Here is a 17,970-nt window from a genome sequence, read left to right on the forward strand (position 1 = left end):
TTACCACAGGTAGTACACATAAGGACTACAATATATTTTGAACTACTAATTTTTCCAGAGAAAACACAAGAATTATTTTTCTCAAAAATGAATTTCTATACTTTATGCATTCTATTATCACAACTATATAATTTCTACCAACTTAATTTGAACTTTTAACTTTTAGAAACCTCAAATTTTAGGTGGTAAGTTAAATACTTAGCATTCCTTAGATTAGTAATATATTTATATTTTAAGGATATATTTCAAATAAAATATAAGATATATTTAATTAATAGATTCAAATCTATCCTCTAGATTTTTCATACAAGGCAAACTCAGATTAATATTTCAGTGTTTTGTCACTTTAAAATACCTAGATATTTAATAATTTTTATTATTTAATTTAGCAAACTCCAAAGTTTTAAGTTACCAAAGACTTTGGAAAACTATGTTTAGTCATATATAATTACCACTGAAAAAGATTTATCATATACCCTTCATTTTAGTTATGCATATTTTGCCTTAACAACTTTGAGATTTTAAAGCCAATTATTATTACCCAAGGCATTTTCCTTGTCAAATTCTGTAACAGAGATAGCTCACTGGCTTTCAGTGGCTTTAATGTTAAAGTATTATTTTATTTTTCTTCATAAAAACAGGAGTGCCCGCAGGACCTGGGAGGCAACCTTGGAATGCGGTCCATTATTATTCAAGAACTATCCATTATTATGGAAACACTAATCTTGTTGCCCAAACACAGCCTGTATATTTTCCTTGTGTCGTTTTTTTTTTTTTTTGCCATCTTCTAAAGAAAAACAGAGGCTGAATTAATTTTTTTTTTTTTGCCTGTTCTATAGCATCTGTGAAGAGATGGGGTTTAGGCCAAGAGGCCACTCAAAATTGGGTGGGGCGCCTTCCTCTTAAAATAGTCTTTTCTCTTCCACGGATGTGTTTCCAATTTGTGAGAAATGGCTTATTTATTTACATTTCAAATGACAGACTAGGAAACAAAAACATGATGAAAATGAGACTTTTAATAACACTCCCAAGAGTGGGCATCCATTTTGCAAGATCACCAAGAGACCTAGTAATTAATGGGCTGTGCCTTTTTTAGTTACCTCCTTTTGTCTAGGGAATTTTCCTAGGACCTGTGTTATTGGCCACATGTACCGCTTATATTCTTTCTCCCCATCCCCACATCCTGTTTGCTCTGGGGAAATTTAGTAATGGCCTGGCCACCTACTGTTTCTTTTTTATGAAGAGAAATTAAAGGCATGCTTAATAGACTAACAGTAAATAAATTAAACCAAACAAAAAAGACAGATAAAACAACAATCAATAGATAAGCGCGCATAACACATAGATAAGACTTAATAAATCAGCATTCTTTTCATAGGTCTTTCAGATGTTTCACATTGCCTGGGACTTACAGCCAGATGCAGCCCAGATATTAGCCTGTTGTTCTCATCATATTCTGCTCTCCATAGCACTGATTGGCATCTAAAGTTCTTTTAGCTAAAATCTGCCAGTCCCAAGGAGTCATATGGTAATTTTCAGACAAAGCATTAAAGAGTCCTTTTGTAAAAGGACTATTAGCCCCATTTTCTCCAGCTGATGAGCCTTCCCATACTAGAGGTGGAGCATCTGAGGCATTAGGTGTTACAGACTTTTGATCCCAATATGAAGTGGGCATAACACAGTTTGAACAAGAGCCCACATAGTTAAAGATGACAAGGGCACTTGTTTTCCTTGAGCGATATTTTTTAAAAAATATATTTTATTGATTTTTTTACAGAGAGGAAGGGAGAGAGATAGATAGTCAGAAACATCTATGAGAGAGAAACATCGATCAGCTGCCTCCTGCACATCTCCCACTGGGGATGTGCCCGCAACCCAGGTACATGCCTTTGACCGGAATCGAACCCGGGACCTTTCGGTCCGCAGGCCTACGCTCTATCCACCGAGCCAAACCGGTTTCGGCATTGAGCCATATTTAAGAGAGTACCTTTTTACACCTTAATTCCTTTATCCTTGAGCATGAAAGCTAAAAATTTACAATGATGTTATTGCCTTTTACTCAAATTCTTCCCCATTATAACCTGGCTGATTCCAAAAACGTTCCCATCCACTTAAGGTCAGGACTCTGAAGCTGGCATGGGTTTTGTGAGGAGTGAACTTCCCACCTTTCTGGAGAATTTCCACTTTTCCTTTTTCACTTCATTTTTCACTCAGGTGGATCTTCTCCATTTTCCTGTTTGAGGTGGCAGATGCTTCAACCTTCACAGTGGGGTTCAGGATCTGAAGGAGGGGCCAACACACAAATGAAAATGCTATACAAGAAATATGAATTTAGAAGGCATGGGGGCCAGGTGGAGACCTCTTTCTTGAAGAGGCAACCCTGAGACTGGGTCCTGTCTGCGTTTTATTCAGTTTTAGATATACATCTTGACCTCTAGCAATGCATACAAGCATATCAAAGGTAAAGTTTGGTAAGCAGTAAAAGGACTATCAGGTTAGGGAATTGCCTTAAGCCACCACTATCTCAACAATCAGTGCCGAATGTCAGCCCTGCTGACACCCAAGGTCCATTGCCCTTCCGCATTCCTTGGTGCACTGACACATTGGCAAGCAGTGGCTTCCCACAACAGAAACACCAATCAGAAAGGATAGCCGAAACCAGTTTGGCTCAGTGGATAGAGCGTTGGCCTGCGGACTGAAAGGTCCCAGGTTCGATTCCGGTCAAAGGCATGTACCTGGGTTGCGGGCACATCCCCAGTGGGAGATGTGCAGGAGGCAGCTGATCAATGTTTCTCTCTCATCGATGTTTCTAACTCTCTCTCTCCCTTCCTCTCTGTAAAAAATCAATAAAATATATTTTAAAAAAATTAAAAAAAAAAGAAAGGGTATACGCACCCCTATGTTCATAGCAGCACAATTTACAATAGCTAAGATTTGGAAACAGCCTAAGTGCCCATCAGCAGATGAGTGGGTTAGAAAACTGTGGTACATCTAAACAATAGAATACTATACTGCTCTAAAAAAGAAGGAATTCTTACCATTTGCAACAGCATGGATGGAACTGGAAAGCATTATGCTAAAAGAAACAAGCCATTCAGAGAAAGATAAATATCACATGGTCTCACTCACTTGTGGGATATAATGAACAACATAAACTGATGAACAAAAATAGATACAGAGGCAGAACAGCATCGAACAGACTGTCAAACTATAGTGGGAAGGCTGGGAGGGTTGGGGGGGTGGGTAAGAGATCAACCGAAGGACTTGTATGCATGCATATAAGCATAACCAATGGAAACAAGACACTGGGGGGTAGGGGAGGCTGGGGGAAGGTCAAGGGAAAAAAAAGGAGACATATGTAATACTCTTTGTAATACTTTAAGCAATAAAACATAATTTAAAAAAAAATAGAACCAGAATCATAGAAGAATCGAACATACTTCCAAGTTATGAGGGAAGGCGGATGGTGAGGGGGTGAGAGATTAACCAAAGGACTTGCATGCATGCATATGAGCATAACCAATGGACACAGGCAGTACGGGGGTGAGGACTTGTGCTGGGGGGTGGGAGTGGCTGGGGAGAGGTCAATGGGAGAAAAAGGAGACTCATGTAATATTTTAAACAATAAAGAATTAAAATTAAATTTATTAAATGTTTCTTAATAAAGACTGTAGCAAAATTGAGGGCTCTATCTGGATGACACTGGTTACACTGTCTCAGCTAAGCCCAGCCTGCATAAAACTGTGCTCAATGAATGGTGTCACTATCAGTCATTGCCCAAGCCAGATATCTCAGTCTTTCTTCACTATATCTCTCTATTGATCTACTCACAAGTCCTTACTAGACACAATTGTTCACCAAATCATATAGAATGGATCTTAGCAATGGCTCTCTGACTTGACTTCTTCTGTTTACCTGGACTACTGCTTCACCCTTGTACATGGCTCACCTCACCTTCAGTCTCTTTGCCACTTGTCCCCTGAGTGGACAGCATTAAAAACAAGTCACTTTTTATTCACTTGCTTTAAATTTTTCATTGTTTTGCCATGTTTGGCTCCATCCTAGTCTGTCAGCCTTGTCTCCATCCATTTCCCATCCCAACCCTTATTTACACTTCCTGTCCTCTAGTCCTAGCTGGGAAGGGCTGGGGAAAGTGTTTTTAAGAAAAAGCATTGTCTCAGCCCCATTATCAGAGATTCTCACATAATTAGTCTAAGATGGGGACTGGAAAGCAATGTAGTTGAAAATCTCCTTAGATGGTTCTAATGTACATCCAAGTTTCAGAACCACCTCTCTATATTCCAACTTCTGACATTTCCCTGATGTGGCTTGACATCTCAAGTTTCTATATTTTTGCATATACTATTTCCTTTTCCTAATGTATTTTTATTACATGGTCTTTAAGCCCCCCCCCAAAGTCATATCTGATTTGAAACTGTTCTTGAATTCCTCAGGCAGTATTTTGTCCATTCCTCTGTTTTAGCAGTGATCACATGGTAACATTTAATTCATTCTCTTTTTTTTTTTCCAAAAAAACTCAGACATCACCACATTGTCTTGTCATGATTGGTTTACAAGCCTATGTTAGGGCATCAGTTGCTATTACAAGAACCCATTTTTTAATGTATTCAATTATAGTTTACATTCAATATTATTTTATATTTGTTTCAGGTGTACAGCATAGTGGTTAGACAAGCATATACTTTACAAAGTGATCCCTTACTATTTCTAATACCCACTTGGCACCATACCTAATTATTACAATATTATTGACTGTATTTCCTATGCTATACTTTACATCCCCATGAGAATTCTATAACAACCAACTTCTTAATCCATTCACTTTTTCATCCAGATCCCTACCCCCCCCTCCCATCTAGCAACCATCAGTTTCTTTTCTGTATCTATGTGTGACAGGAACCCAATTTAATACTGGCCTAAATAAGATAGAAGTTGATTTTTCTCTTAAGTAAGAGTCTAGAGCAGTAGTTCTCAATGAGGGGTCCCCAGGAGATATTTGTCTGGAGATGGCTCTTGGAGCAGGAAGTTCTAGTAACATCTAGTGATTAGAGGCCAGGAATGCTGAAAAAAATCTTATAATGTACCACAAAGAATTATCTGGCCATATATCAATAGAGATACTGATTAGTCATGAACAGTTCAGATCTGATTGGATGGCCCTAATCCATAAGCTCATCTTTCTACCTTTTGCTCTACCATCTCTACAAGTTTTCTAATATCTGAATGCCTCACCAATATGGATCACAAGTCAGAGAGAAGGGAAAAGAGTTACAAGAAGGAAGATATACTTCTTTCTTTTAAGGCATTACCTGAAAGCTGTATACATAAATGTTCACATCTTATTGCCCCCAAAATGCCACACAATTATCCTGTCTACAAAAGATGCTGGGAAGTAGTCTGTATTATTCTGGGCTGCTATGTGCCCTGCCCCAAAAGTTTATCTACACTAATAAAAGAGAAAAATGGTAATTGGCGTATGGCGCTACCCTTTTCATTGGCTAATCAAGGCTATATGCAAATTAACTGCCAACTAAGATGACAGTTAACTGCCAACAAAGATGGTGGCTAATTTGCATATGTAGGCACAATGCAGGGAGGCGAAAGGGAAAGCAGGAAGAAACCCCCTGCCACTGACAGTGATCGGAAACCCAGGGGGGAGCTAAGAGGTGGGGGGCAGGGCAAAGGCAGCCCTGGGGCGTTAGGCCTGGGCAGGGGCGGAACCTGCAACCGCGGGGAGCTGGGGGTCCCCTGCCCAGGCCTAATGCCTCGGCCAGAGGCGTTAGGCCTGGGCAGAGGCAGAGCGGGAGATCGCGGGGAGCTGGGAGTCCCTTGCCCAGGCCTAATGCCTTGGCCAGAGGCATTAGGCCTGGGCACGGGCAGAGCAGGAGATCACGGGGAGCTGGGAGTTAGGCCTGGGCAGGGGAAGAGCCTGCAACCAAGGGGAGCTGGGGATCCCCTGCCCAGGCCTGACACCTCTGCCGGAGGCCTCAGGCCTGGTCAAGGGGCCGATCCGGTGATTGGTGATTCGGAGGGTGATGAGGGTCAACTCCTCTGGCCGAGGCATCAGGCCTGGGTGGGGGGCGGAGCCGGGGATTGGAGGGATTTGATGGTCCCCTTGCCCAGGCCTGAAGCCTGGGCTAGAGGCCTCAGGCCTGGGCGGGGGTCAGAGCCAGTGATCGGGGGGAGAAGGGGGTCCCCTGTCCAAGCCTGACACCTCTGGCTGAGGCATCAGGCCTGGGCAAGGGGCCGATCAGGCGATCGGAGGGTGATGGGGGTCTACGCCTCTGGCCGAGGCATCAGGCCTTGGCAAGGGGCAGAGCCAGCAATCGGAGGGGTCTGGGGGTCCCCTGCCCAGGCCTGATGCCTCTGGCCCAGGCATCAGGCCTGGGCAGGGGGCAGAACCAGTGATGGGGGGAAATGAGGGTCCCCTGCCCAGGCCTGACACCTCTGTCAGAGGAGTCAGGCCTGGGCAAGGGGCCAATCCTGTGATTGGAGGTTGATGGGGGTCAACGCCTGAGGGCTCCCAGTATGTGAGAGGGGGCAGGCTGGGCTAAGGGACACCCCCCACACACACCCAGTGCAGGAATTTCGTGCACCGGGCCCCTAGTTATTTTATAAGAAGGAAAGGCAAAAAATGACAGTCGCTGAATTATGATGGTTCAAGTTAAGATTTTGTGGTGTAAAAGCAATAAAGCATTCAGAAGAAACCATACTTCTAATATATTTCAAATATGTATTATTATTGTTGATAGTATTATAGATGTCTCCCATTCCCTCCCTGTTTACCCCCTGCCTCCAAGTCCTTACCCAACCCCTAAGGTCTTCACTCCTTTACTGCCTGTGTCCATGGGCTATGCATATAAATATGTAAGTTCTGTGGTTTGTCTTTTCTCATCCCCCCAATCCATATTTCCAATTTTGATCTTTTCCCAGGCTAGTAATATTTGGTATGATACTCTCTTGTAATTCTAGGCAGTGGCAATGAGCTACAGCTCCTAGTCAGTCATGTGATCACAAGGATAAACAATCAATAAGCTACATTGTACTGTGTTGCCACCATTTCTTGGATATTGTGTTTTGGGTTTTCCCATGACATCATGTCTACTTTTTGTGTCCCCTGCTTCTGGTGGAAAGATGAAGAACGCAATTACTCTTGAGATGAAACTCAAGATAATTGTCCAGCTGTGCCCTAATGAGCATGTTTAAGGTGAGCAGGCTCAGTTATGATTTTTGGTAGGTTAGATTTATTAAATACATTTTTGACTTATGATCATTTCTATTTACAATAGGTTTATCAGGATGCATTCCCATTTGTAACTTGAGACCATTTGCAGTACTTTTTGCCAAAATGCTTGTCCTGGCTAGTGATGGTATCTTCAGGTAAGTGTTGTATTTTGCTCACTTCTATATCCCCAGAGTAATGATTAGGCCTAACACCTAGAACCCAGTAGTTGTTCAGGAAAGGCTCAGCAGTCAGACATCCTTAGAGCTGTCATGGAGGTGGGAGAGGCTCCCGCCACCATCGCTGCACTCACCAGCCATGAGCCCAGCTCAGGGCTTCTGGCTGAGCAGCGCTCCTCCTGTGGGAGTGCACTGATCACCTGGGGGCAGCTCCTGTGTGTGTCTGCCCCCTGGTGATCAGTGTGCATCATAGCGACCGGTCAGTCCAACATTAAATCAATTTGCATATTAGCCTTTTATTATATAGGATTGTTTATATGTACCATAGCTTTTTATCCATTCAAATATTGATGGACACTTAGGTTACTTCCTATCTTGACTAGTATAAGTAATATTGCAATGAACACAGGGGTGCATATATCTTTTCAAATTAGTGTTTTTGATTTCTTTGGATAAGTACCTAGAAGTGGAAATGCTGGTTATATGATAGTTCTATTCTTAATTTTTTGAGGAAACTGCATACTGTGTTCCAGAGTGGCTGAAACAATCTGCATTCCCACAAACAGTGCATGAGGGTTCCCTTTTCTCCACATCGTAACCAAAACTTGTTTGTTGATTTATTGATGAGTTCCATTCTGACAGGTGTGCTCTGATATCTCATTGTGGTTTTGATTTTTATTTCCCTGATGATTAGTAATTTTGAGCATCTTTTCATGTGTCTGTTGACCATTTGTATGCCCTCTTTGTAGAAGTGTCTATGCATATCCTCTGTCCATTTTTTTTAAATGTATTTTTTTTTATTGTGGTAAAACACAGATTAAGTAAACTTTACCATTTTAAAGTGTACAGTTCAGTGACATTAAGTATATTCACAGTTTTGTGAAACCATCACTACCTAGTTCCAGAATGCTTTCATCACACCAAAAAGAAACCCTAAGTAGCCCCATTAAGTAGTCACTCATCAGTACGTGTAGATTTTGAGGCATTTATGTGACATCCAAATGTAGATGTTAAGTAGACATTTGGATATGTAGTACTGAAACCCAGGATAAAATGTTAGGCTTAAGTTACAGATTTTTGAATCTTTAACATGCAGCTAGAAAAGGTATGACTAGTACACTAAGGAGATAATTTATTTAAGAGTACAAATGAATGAATTTGTGAAATATATGTTGGACAGAGGCAACCAAGTGAGGTGAAACTAACAAGTAGGAAATACCATTGCCTTTTAAAAGCCTTTACCTATCTTGAGGCAGACATGAATTTTATTTCTTGTACTCAAGATAATACCTGTTGAACCTCTTTAATATTATCTGGGGTTCCATCCACATTCTTTTTATTTTTTCCTCACTGGTCAATTTTTCTGAGTTTTGTTAATCACCCCCATGATTTCAATATATATATATATATTAGAGGCCCATTGCATGAAGAGATTCATGCAATAGACCTTCCCTTCCCCTGGCTGCCGGCACCAGTTTTCCTCCAGCACCCGGGACCCCGGCCTTTGCTCCAGATGGAGTCTTCAGTCTTCACTCCACTGCTTCGCCACTACATATGCAAATTAACTGCCATCTTTGTTTGGTTAACTTGCGTACTCTCCTGATTGGCTGGTGAGTGTAGCTGAGGGACAGTTAATTTACATGTTTGTCTATTATTAGGATATATATATATATATATATATATATATATATATATATATATATATATATATATAGTGGCCCCAGGTTAAGACCTCCTCTGTCCATTTTTCAATTTGACTGCTTGTTTTTTATATTGAGCTATATGAGTTTTTTGTATATTTTAGATATTACTCCTTTATTGGATATATCATTTGCAAATATCTTCTCCCATTCAGTAGTTGCCCCTTTGTTTTTTGATGTGATACAAAGGCTTTGTAGTTTGATCTTGTAGTCCCATTTCTTTATTTTTGCTATTGTTGTCTTTGCCCTAGAAGACAGACCCAAAAAAGAATATTGCTAAGACCAATGACAAATAACTTATTGCTTATTTTTTTCTTGTAGGGGTTTTATGGTTTCAGGTCTTACATTTATTGCTTACCTTCTTCTTGATTGCAAAGACACTAGTAGGTCAGTTGTGTGAGTTTCATCATGAACCTATGCCACCAATCTCCCAAATATTCCTCATTTTGAATGTCACCTTGAAATGCCTTCCTTTCTTGTGCTGCTATCTCTAGCTAAAGAGAAACATAATCATAGCCCAGAGTATCTCTTGGGGTTATGGTGAAGTTCTATCTGTTGGTTATGGGATAGCTATTTAGATCTCCTTGAAAATGTAAATCAGGCATGATTACAGTCTGCCATTCCTCTTCAGGCCACTCCTATTTACTTTATTTATCTCTAGCATAACATGTTCTATCAAAATCATTCCAAAACAACCAAAAAGGAAGAAACCATGATGGCGGCATAGGTAAATACTGGAAATTGCTGCCTCACACAACCACTTCAAAAATACAACTAAAAGACAAAACAGACATCATCCAGAACCACAGGAAGGCTGGCTGAGTGGAAATTCTACAAGTATAAGGAAAGAGAAAAGCACACTGAGACTGAGAGGAGGTGCGGAAGTAGAGTGCAGAGGTACGGAGGCGCACACGGAAAGGGCTGGCAACTGAGGACTCAGCTGTCTTTTTCAATCAGGAGGGAGACACAAGCTCCTAACTGCTCTGAACTCCAGTTTGGGATGAGTCTCTGGGGACCCAGGCTCATACGGGGAGAAACTGGACTGTCTGGCATCAGTCAGAACTCAAGGGTGGCTTTCTCTCAGAGGTGCTTGCAGCGATTACTGGCCCACTGAGATGCGGGGCCTCTTAGGGTAGGACTGAGGAGCAGCCATAGCTGCTTTCTCCACCCTGTTGATCCCCTGAGACCTCGCCCCACCCAAGCTGTGCGCAGAGGCTTTTGCATAGGAAAGGCCAAGCCCTTTGCAATCTGAAAATTACATAACAAACTGCAGCTGGGTCAGAGAGACCTAGAACTTCCAAAAGAAGGCCCAAGGCCCCACAGCACCTTGCATTGCTTCACAGCTGGGCCTCATCTGGGCACCTGCAAACCCCAAACAAAGAAGAGGAATCTGCAGATCTCTCCATAGCTCCTGCTGGGTAGCCTCAGGAAGAGGCTAAATTAGCACCTGCTTAGAGATCCAAGAGCCAGTGTACCCAGTGGTCAGAGTGGGACCATCCAGATTACAATTCCTCAGATCCATAAGGGACACACTCAGTGGGCAGACTTAGTGAGCACTAAAGCCCCACTGAAGCAAGTCTTGCCCCAGAAGGGTGTCTCCAGCACAGAAGTTCTCCCACTGCAGACACAGCTGATTCTCACAGCCAATTGGCCTGGAGATCAATTCCTCCCAGTGATAACTACAACAATCAAGGCTTAACTACAACAACACTGTGCACAAAGCCCACAAAGGGGTGCACCAAGTGTAATTGGGGAGGCTGAGCCACTGGGTCCTATAGGACACCTAGTACAGAATGTCACTCTGTCAACACAGGGAAGCACAAAAACTGCAGAGACAAAGAAACTGATCACAAATGACAGAAATGGAGGAAAGCAAACTACTGGATATAGAGTTCAAAACCACATTTCCAAGGTTTTTCAAGAATTTTCTAGAAACCGCTGATAAATTTAGTGAGACCCTCAAGAAATCTAGTGAGACCCTCGAGGTTATGAAAAAGGACCAACTAGAAATTAAGCATACACTGACTGAAATAAAGAATATTATACAGAGTTCCAACAGCAGACTAGAGGATCGCAAGAATCAAATCAAAGATTTGAAATATGAAGAAGGAAAAAACACCCAACTGGAAAGACAAAAAGAAAAAAGAATCCAAAAATATGAAGATACTGTAAGGAGCCTCTGGGACAACTTCAAGCGTACCAACATCCGAATTATAGGGGTGCCAGAAGAAGAGAGGGAGCAAGATATTGAAAACCTATTTGAAGAAATAATGACAGAAAACTTCCCCCACCTGGTGAAAGAAATAGACTTACAAGTCCAGGAAGCACAGAGAACCCCAAACAAAAGGAATCCAAAGAGGACCACACCAAGACACATCATAATTAAAATGCCAAGAGCAAAAGACAAAGAGAGAATCTTAAAAGCAGCAAGAGAAAGAAAGTCAGTTACCTACAAGGGAGTACCCATATGACTGTCAGCTGATTTCTCAACAGAAACTTTGCAGGCCAGAAGGGAGTGGCAAGAAATATTCAAAGTGGTGAACAGCAAGAACCTACAACCAAGATTCCTTTACCCAGCAAAGCTATCATTCAGAATTGAAGGTCAGATAAAGAGCTTCACAGATAAGAAAAAGCTAAAGGAGTTCATCACCACCAAACCAGTATTATATGAAATGCTGAAAGGTATCCTTTAAGAAGAGGAAGAAGAAGAAAAAGGTAAAGATACAAATTTTTTAACAACAGATACACATCTATCAACAAGTGAATCTAAAAATCAAGTGAATAAATAATCTGATGAACAGAATAAACTGGTGAATATAATAGAATCAAGGGCATAGAAAGGGAGTGGACTGACAATTCTCAGGGGGAAAGGGGTGTCGGGGGTGCGGGAAGAGACTGGACAAATATCGTACACCTGTGGATGAAGACAGTGGGGGGGAGGGAATCGGGTGGAGGTGAGCTATGGGGGGAAATAAGAGGAACAACTGTAATAATCTGAACAATAAAAATTTAATTTTAATTAAAAAAATAAATAAAAATAAAATCATTCCAAAATTTATTTTTATTTATTTAATTGCTTATAATTTACCAGTATGACATACCTTTTGGCAGCTAGGGAGCAGAGGAGTTAGAGGAGACAGCTAATTTAGCCAGGGATAATCCTGCATCGCCACACAATCTCTCCAGAGGCAAAGGAAGGGACTGCCTCTTGGTTTTAGTTCACAAAGCAGGCTTTCTCCATGTTGAATCCATAATAATGTGAATGATCTTTCCCATGCTTTCCTCTGGCTTTTTTTTCTGCTTCTCAACCCATCTCATATCTCACTGAGTCCTTTCAATTTCCTTTCTGGTTTTAGAATCTAGCTCATTATACACAACCCTTTTCTGACCACCACTTCCTAGTGTAAGCACAAAAATGGAGACTCATAAAATAATTCTCTGTGGACTATTTACAACTATTTTCTCTATGAGAGACAAAGCTGAGAACTGAAGCATGTTACAAGAAGAAGGTGCCCTGGATTAAGCTTCAAGGTCTCTCAGTTCTAGCCTTGCCTTGTCATTAAGTCACTGAGTGATCTTGGACATGTCCTTTCCCTTCTCTGTAGTTCTGTTTTTCCATCTGCATAAAATTAAAGGGTTAGATTAGGAAACTCCTGAAAGGCTTCTGGTTTTATTAGTTCTTTACATCGGTAAAGTACTTTCACATGTATAATCTCAATGGTTTGAATGTGAGCTCTGAAATCAAGCAAATCTAAGTACGAATCCAGGCCTACCACTTCCTAGGTGTGAGATCTGAGGTCAGTTATTTATTCTTTCTCTGATTCAGTTTCTCTTGGCCAGCAGCCTGCCAGGGAGAATAATGGTGTGTGGAGCAGAACCCTTGTTTCCCAAGTCCAGCTTTGTGAGGGACTCAGGTGACTGCTTGGATTTTCTTTCCACAGTTTCAAGGAATGGAGGAAGAGGGAGGTGGAAGTAGAGTATCAGTCTGGGGCGTCTCCTTCTCCCCCAAGTTCCCAGAGACAGTGTATATCCCACTCTCCTCTTTCCACAACCCAATCTCCCTTCATGGGTAAGAGAGAGGAGTAAAGAAATTAAAAAGATTCATTCTGGTCCAGGTATTCACTCTGTCTTGCCAGGTTACCCAAGGAAAGGCAAATGACCTCTTTGTGCCTCAATATCCTCTTTTGTAACACAGAGCTTTAGGATTAGAGATCTGTAAGGAATCCATCTGGCTCCTGATGTCTGGGACTCTCCACTCATTGTAGTCCCCAACACTTCCAACCACATGTCCCTTGCTGCTTGCCAATTACTTCAATAGAATCTATGCTCATAACCTCTCCAGCCTTCAGAGTGCTGTTTTCTCTGTCTGTTCCTACCCAGCCTAGACAAAGCAGATTGCGGTACCCATTTGCCCCAGCCCTCACCTTCTGAACAGACAGTAATCTCCTGCCTCAGAAGGCTTGAAGCCAACTCCAGAACTGTTCTCCTTGGGGAGCACTTGCGCTGACGTCTGTGTTTCCTCTCCCTGCCCAAAGAACCCCCCACATCCTTCCCGGATACATACCGTACCAAACTCAGGCCAAGAAGTCAGCCTGGGGGAGGGAACTGGTGAGCTCCTGAAAGGAGGAAAGGGAAATGCAGCTCCACCAGACGCCCCCTCCCTAGTACACTGAGGCACTTAACCCTAGGGCTATCAGTTCCTTAGGGACGCTCTCCTGGATAGCTGCACTAGCCTCTTCTGGGATTTTTCACGCTGCCCTCCAGCCTCCCTTTCCTGGTTCTTCCCCCCCTTCCCATCCCCCCCACCTTTGTCCTGAACTTCCTCCCTCCAGAGACAGACTTTGCCGCCTCGCCTCCTCTCAACAGGGTTGCAGAAAGAAGTTGGGAGCTCCTCAGAGAAGCTGAGCGGTAGTTGTGCCAGCATCGACTCCCCCGGTTGCAGGTTCGGTGTAGGGGCGCTCTGAGCCTGGACAGCTCACCTGCCACCAAAGGTTGTCAGGGACTTGTGGACCTGGGAGGAGATAGGGTGTTAGGCAGAGAGCGAGAGCTCCTCCAGACTGTGCTCCTCTCACAGAATAGCTCGGAATAGCTCGGTATCTCTGAGGCCTGAGGAGAGGTCTCTGGGAAAGAGGGCGGACCTAGGCTGAGAGAGTAGCAAGGGAGGGGGCCTGGAAAGGGCGGTAGGATCGGAATTCAGAGTTGACAAATCAGAGGACACAGTTTAGATCCCTTACCTTAAACCCTTGATCCCCCACTGCCTGCCTTTTTCTTAGGAAGGAGGAGCGAAATAACTCAGGGGGAAGTGAGAGCCTGGCACTGCACTCTGTGCCCCACGATGTTTGCACCTCGCCATGGTCATGGTGCCCTGACTGTCTTGGCTTCCCACTTCCTGATCACCCTGCTCTGGACTTCAGGTAAGCGACTGGTCGCCTCACAGCTGACTGAGCGCTGCGTGTGTTCCTGGTGCTCCAACCTCTCAGCTCACACGAAAGAAGTCAGGTCAGGGGTGTCACAGAGAGAATAAGAGCTCTTCATTGGCCTGTGGCTTGCCAGGCGCACCTCTGAGCCAGACCTGCAGCCAACTATAGCTGGAAACTACCGTGGTCTGCGGTGGGCCAGCGAAGAGAAACTGTTCTGGATGCACGAAACTAGGAGGCCCCAGGGCGAGGGTGGCCAAGCCTGTGACAGGGAATTTTTGCGCGTAATGGTTGGTAGTCCTTAGCTGACTTTCCTAACAGAGAACATACACTCGCTGCAAAAGATCGAGAAAAATTCCCCTCTGAGAGTGATATCTTTATTTATTCCAGGACAGGGAGCATTGCATTTCCCCCTCTGTTGCACAGCCATAACTCCGCGGGTGGAGCCGCAGAGTGCAAAGTGTATTCCTAAGATTAAGTCTGTAAATTGTGAGGAATTGAGCAATTAAAGGGAAAAGACACATCTGTAGTCTTTCTCTGACCTGTGGAGAGTACTTCGACAAAAAGAAAGGGACAAAGGGACAGAGGATTCAATTTACTTTCTTTTTTGGGGTGTAGTTTTTTGTTTTTGTTTTTCAAATGTGTTGTCGTTTATAATTCTTGAAGTTGTCTGTCCCCAATATTTTTAAGTTATATTTTGAAAAACTCAGCAAAACAAAAACAAACAAACAAACAAACAAAAATAGAGAAAGCCCAACTAAACGCAGCAGCCATTCTTTGGGTCAGACTTGGTACACTTTTCTAAAAAGGAAAAACAGGTAAAGTGACTGCTCTGGTAGATGGTGCCTGCTGCTTTGGGTAGTGATTGCTTTTCCAGCCTGGAAAACCTAGGATCCTCAACCTTTTGCCACAGGGCCAAATGGTGGAAATCGCTAACAGGACTGTAATTAGCACCAGTCCGTAATTAGCTGCCTGTACTGGAGTCTGGAGGTGGCTTACTTTGCAGCCTTTAGAGCTCTTGTGACTCCAATGTATCCAGAAAATCTCAGAGCCAAACTTTCCACCCAAGATCCCCCAACCAATTCCCAATGTGTACTAGATTTGGACAAGGTAGTGGGCACTAGACACAACTGGAAAATCTTAACAGTTTATTTTTAGTTGTCATCTGCATTTTCCTTCATCACCCAGTTTTCAGTTCTTGGAATTGTAATACCCACTCCCATTCTTTCCAGGCTTTCTGTTGAACCTAAACTTTATATCACCGGTAAGAATCTGGAGGTGTACTGTATGTTCTTGGTCAAATTATTTAAATTCTTTGGACCTCTAGGACTTCTAAAGGTCCATTGAGATAATTCCAACATAATGAGGACAATAATACATCATGTGTTAATCATTTAACAACTCTTTTTTGAGATATCTGTGGTAGAGTTCAAAGAGAGATGGATATCTGAACAACTGGTCTTTAGTCTTGGCCCTACCACAAATACACTGTGTTCCCTTATTCTCTTGAGCCTTGGATCTTTAATTGTAAATGAGAGGAAAAACTTGTATTTGGCTTCCATCTTCTTTGTCAAGAAGAAAGACAATACCAGATTAGAAAAAGTAAACCAAATATTGGTAGTAATATGACATTTGCTGTGGATTGGAGATGGAAAGAGAGCACCTTACTGCTGGAATTAGGTGCAAGTCTCCCAGCTAGAATGGTTTCCCTGGGCACTGAGAAAACATGTGGATGAGAAATAATGAATCACTGAAAATACTCACAGAGATGTCATATATCTAGAGACGGCCAGTTGTAGTCCTGTATTTCAAAAAGAAGGAAAAAAGTATTACAAAACCTCTGTTCTTGCTGTTGCTCTTTGTAAGAATCTAGAATTAATTATTTACAAGTTTATTACCTAAACTCCTAGAAGAGAAATCCATAATCATTAGAACTGGTGTTAGTTCATTGAAGATAGGATTGGCAGAATAATGCAGTTTCTTTTTGCAGTAGGATTTCTGAAATTTAAACAAAGGGGAATGCTGGAGAAATAGAATACTAGGGTCTCCTGAGGAATTAAATAAAGTCTCTTCCTGTTAGAGAAAGATGAAGATTAGACCTAGGGGGCTTGTAAGTGTTTGGAATGGCCTCAGAACTGCTGGTTAAGGGGCATATATAAAATATATTTTTAGAATGGATATGTGTCTGGAGGACAATTTCTAAAGAGGAAAAAACACTAGGTGTTGGCTTCATTTTCTTCAATAATTTTGTGCTTGTATAGGAGGACAATATTTGTGGCATAATGAGAAAATATTCAATTAAAAGAAGGAAGATATGGTCAGTTATAGAATTGGTATTCAAAAGGGCAATGATAATGTTAATAAATATAAATACAAGCTGGTAACTTTGGGTACTCCTCCTCCCAAAGAGAAAGGGGGAAATAAAACCTTTAAGAAAATAATTGGAAGACATGGCTTATAGATGCATATTTGTGAAAAAGACCAAAGATAGGGATCTTTGCACTGACATATATTGCTGACATATTCAACTTACAGGCAAGTAAAACACATATTTTGATTATATTAAAAAATAATATTCAGACCTAGAAAAAAAAAAAAACAGAAAAACCCAGAAAGATTCTACTCTCTTCTTCACTGGCCAGACTCTACCTGGTGTACTGCAGCTTGACTTTGGGCACCACATTCTCAAAGGGACACTGACAGGGTACAATGTTTTCATAAGAGATTAAATTGGATGGAGAGGGTTCTTGAATTTTTTTTTTTTTCAGTTAAGGAACAAAAAAATGTAGGGACTTTTAGCTGGGAGAAGGAAAAGCTCTTTGAGATGGGGTGGGAAGTTGTATGAAAGCTGTCTATAAGTGTTTGAAGGGCCATTTACACACAAGAACATTCCAACCATTTTAGCTGCTGCAAATGAAATGGGCTAACTTGGGGGCCGGAGAGTCCCCTATTACTGGGAATATTCAGAAAGAAGTAAAAAATTACAAAGAATAAAGTTCCTACCTTTTCCCTGTAGCAGTCGTGTAGATATTTGAAGTTCTAAATCCCTTTGTCTCTTAATCATCCTTCTCTGGTTATAATATAGGGGTTGGCAAAAGTAGGTTTACAGGTATAATACAAATTAAAAATACAATAATTATTAAATAGTAATAATATAAGAATAAACTACAGGTTTTGCGTATGCACAATTGCAAACCTACTTCTGCCCACTCCTGTATGTTAATGGCTTAATTAAATTAGGGAGCAAGAGGCTCCAGCTAAGAAAGAAACAAAAAAGAAAACAACTTCATTATCTGGTGACACTTTCAGTCCATGCTAGGCTCTCTGGTAATGATATGAAACAATAAAGATAAAAACGATTGGAGGAAGACAGATCTTGGGAAAGTTCTGTGGGTTCTCAGATTTCCTATTTGTTATTCAAGGATTTTGTG

General features: G+C 41.9%; 1 protein-coding gene across 2 annotated transcripts in view; it reads left to right on the forward strand.

The window, feature by feature from the left end:
* Positions 1 to 13,828: 13,828 nt before the first annotated feature.
* LOC118654202 (vascular endothelial growth factor receptor kdr-like) overlaps positions 13,829 to 17,970 on the forward strand; it is a 463,598-nt gene continuing 459,456 nt past the window's right edge. Inside the window, exons 1-2 of one of the 2 annotated variants that reach the window (XM_036305522.1) lie at positions 13,829 to 14,113; positions 14,396 to 14,536. In XM_036305522.1, coding sequence (XP_036161415.1) covers positions 14,458 to 14,536 — 79 coding nt within the window. In that variant the 5' untranslated portion in view covers positions 13,829 to 14,113; positions 14,396 to 14,457. The remainder of the gene's footprint in view (positions 14,114 to 14,395; positions 14,537 to 17,970) is intronic. The other variant, XM_036305523.1, reaches the window with a different exon arrangement.

This window comes from Myotis myotis, unplaced genomic scaffold, assembly GCF_014108235.1.
Source record: "Myotis myotis isolate mMyoMyo1 unplaced genomic scaffold, mMyoMyo1.p scaffold_m19_p_4, whole genome shotgun sequence".
Classification (NCBI taxonomy): Eukaryota; Metazoa; Chordata; class Mammalia; order Chiroptera; family Vespertilionidae; genus Myotis; species Myotis myotis.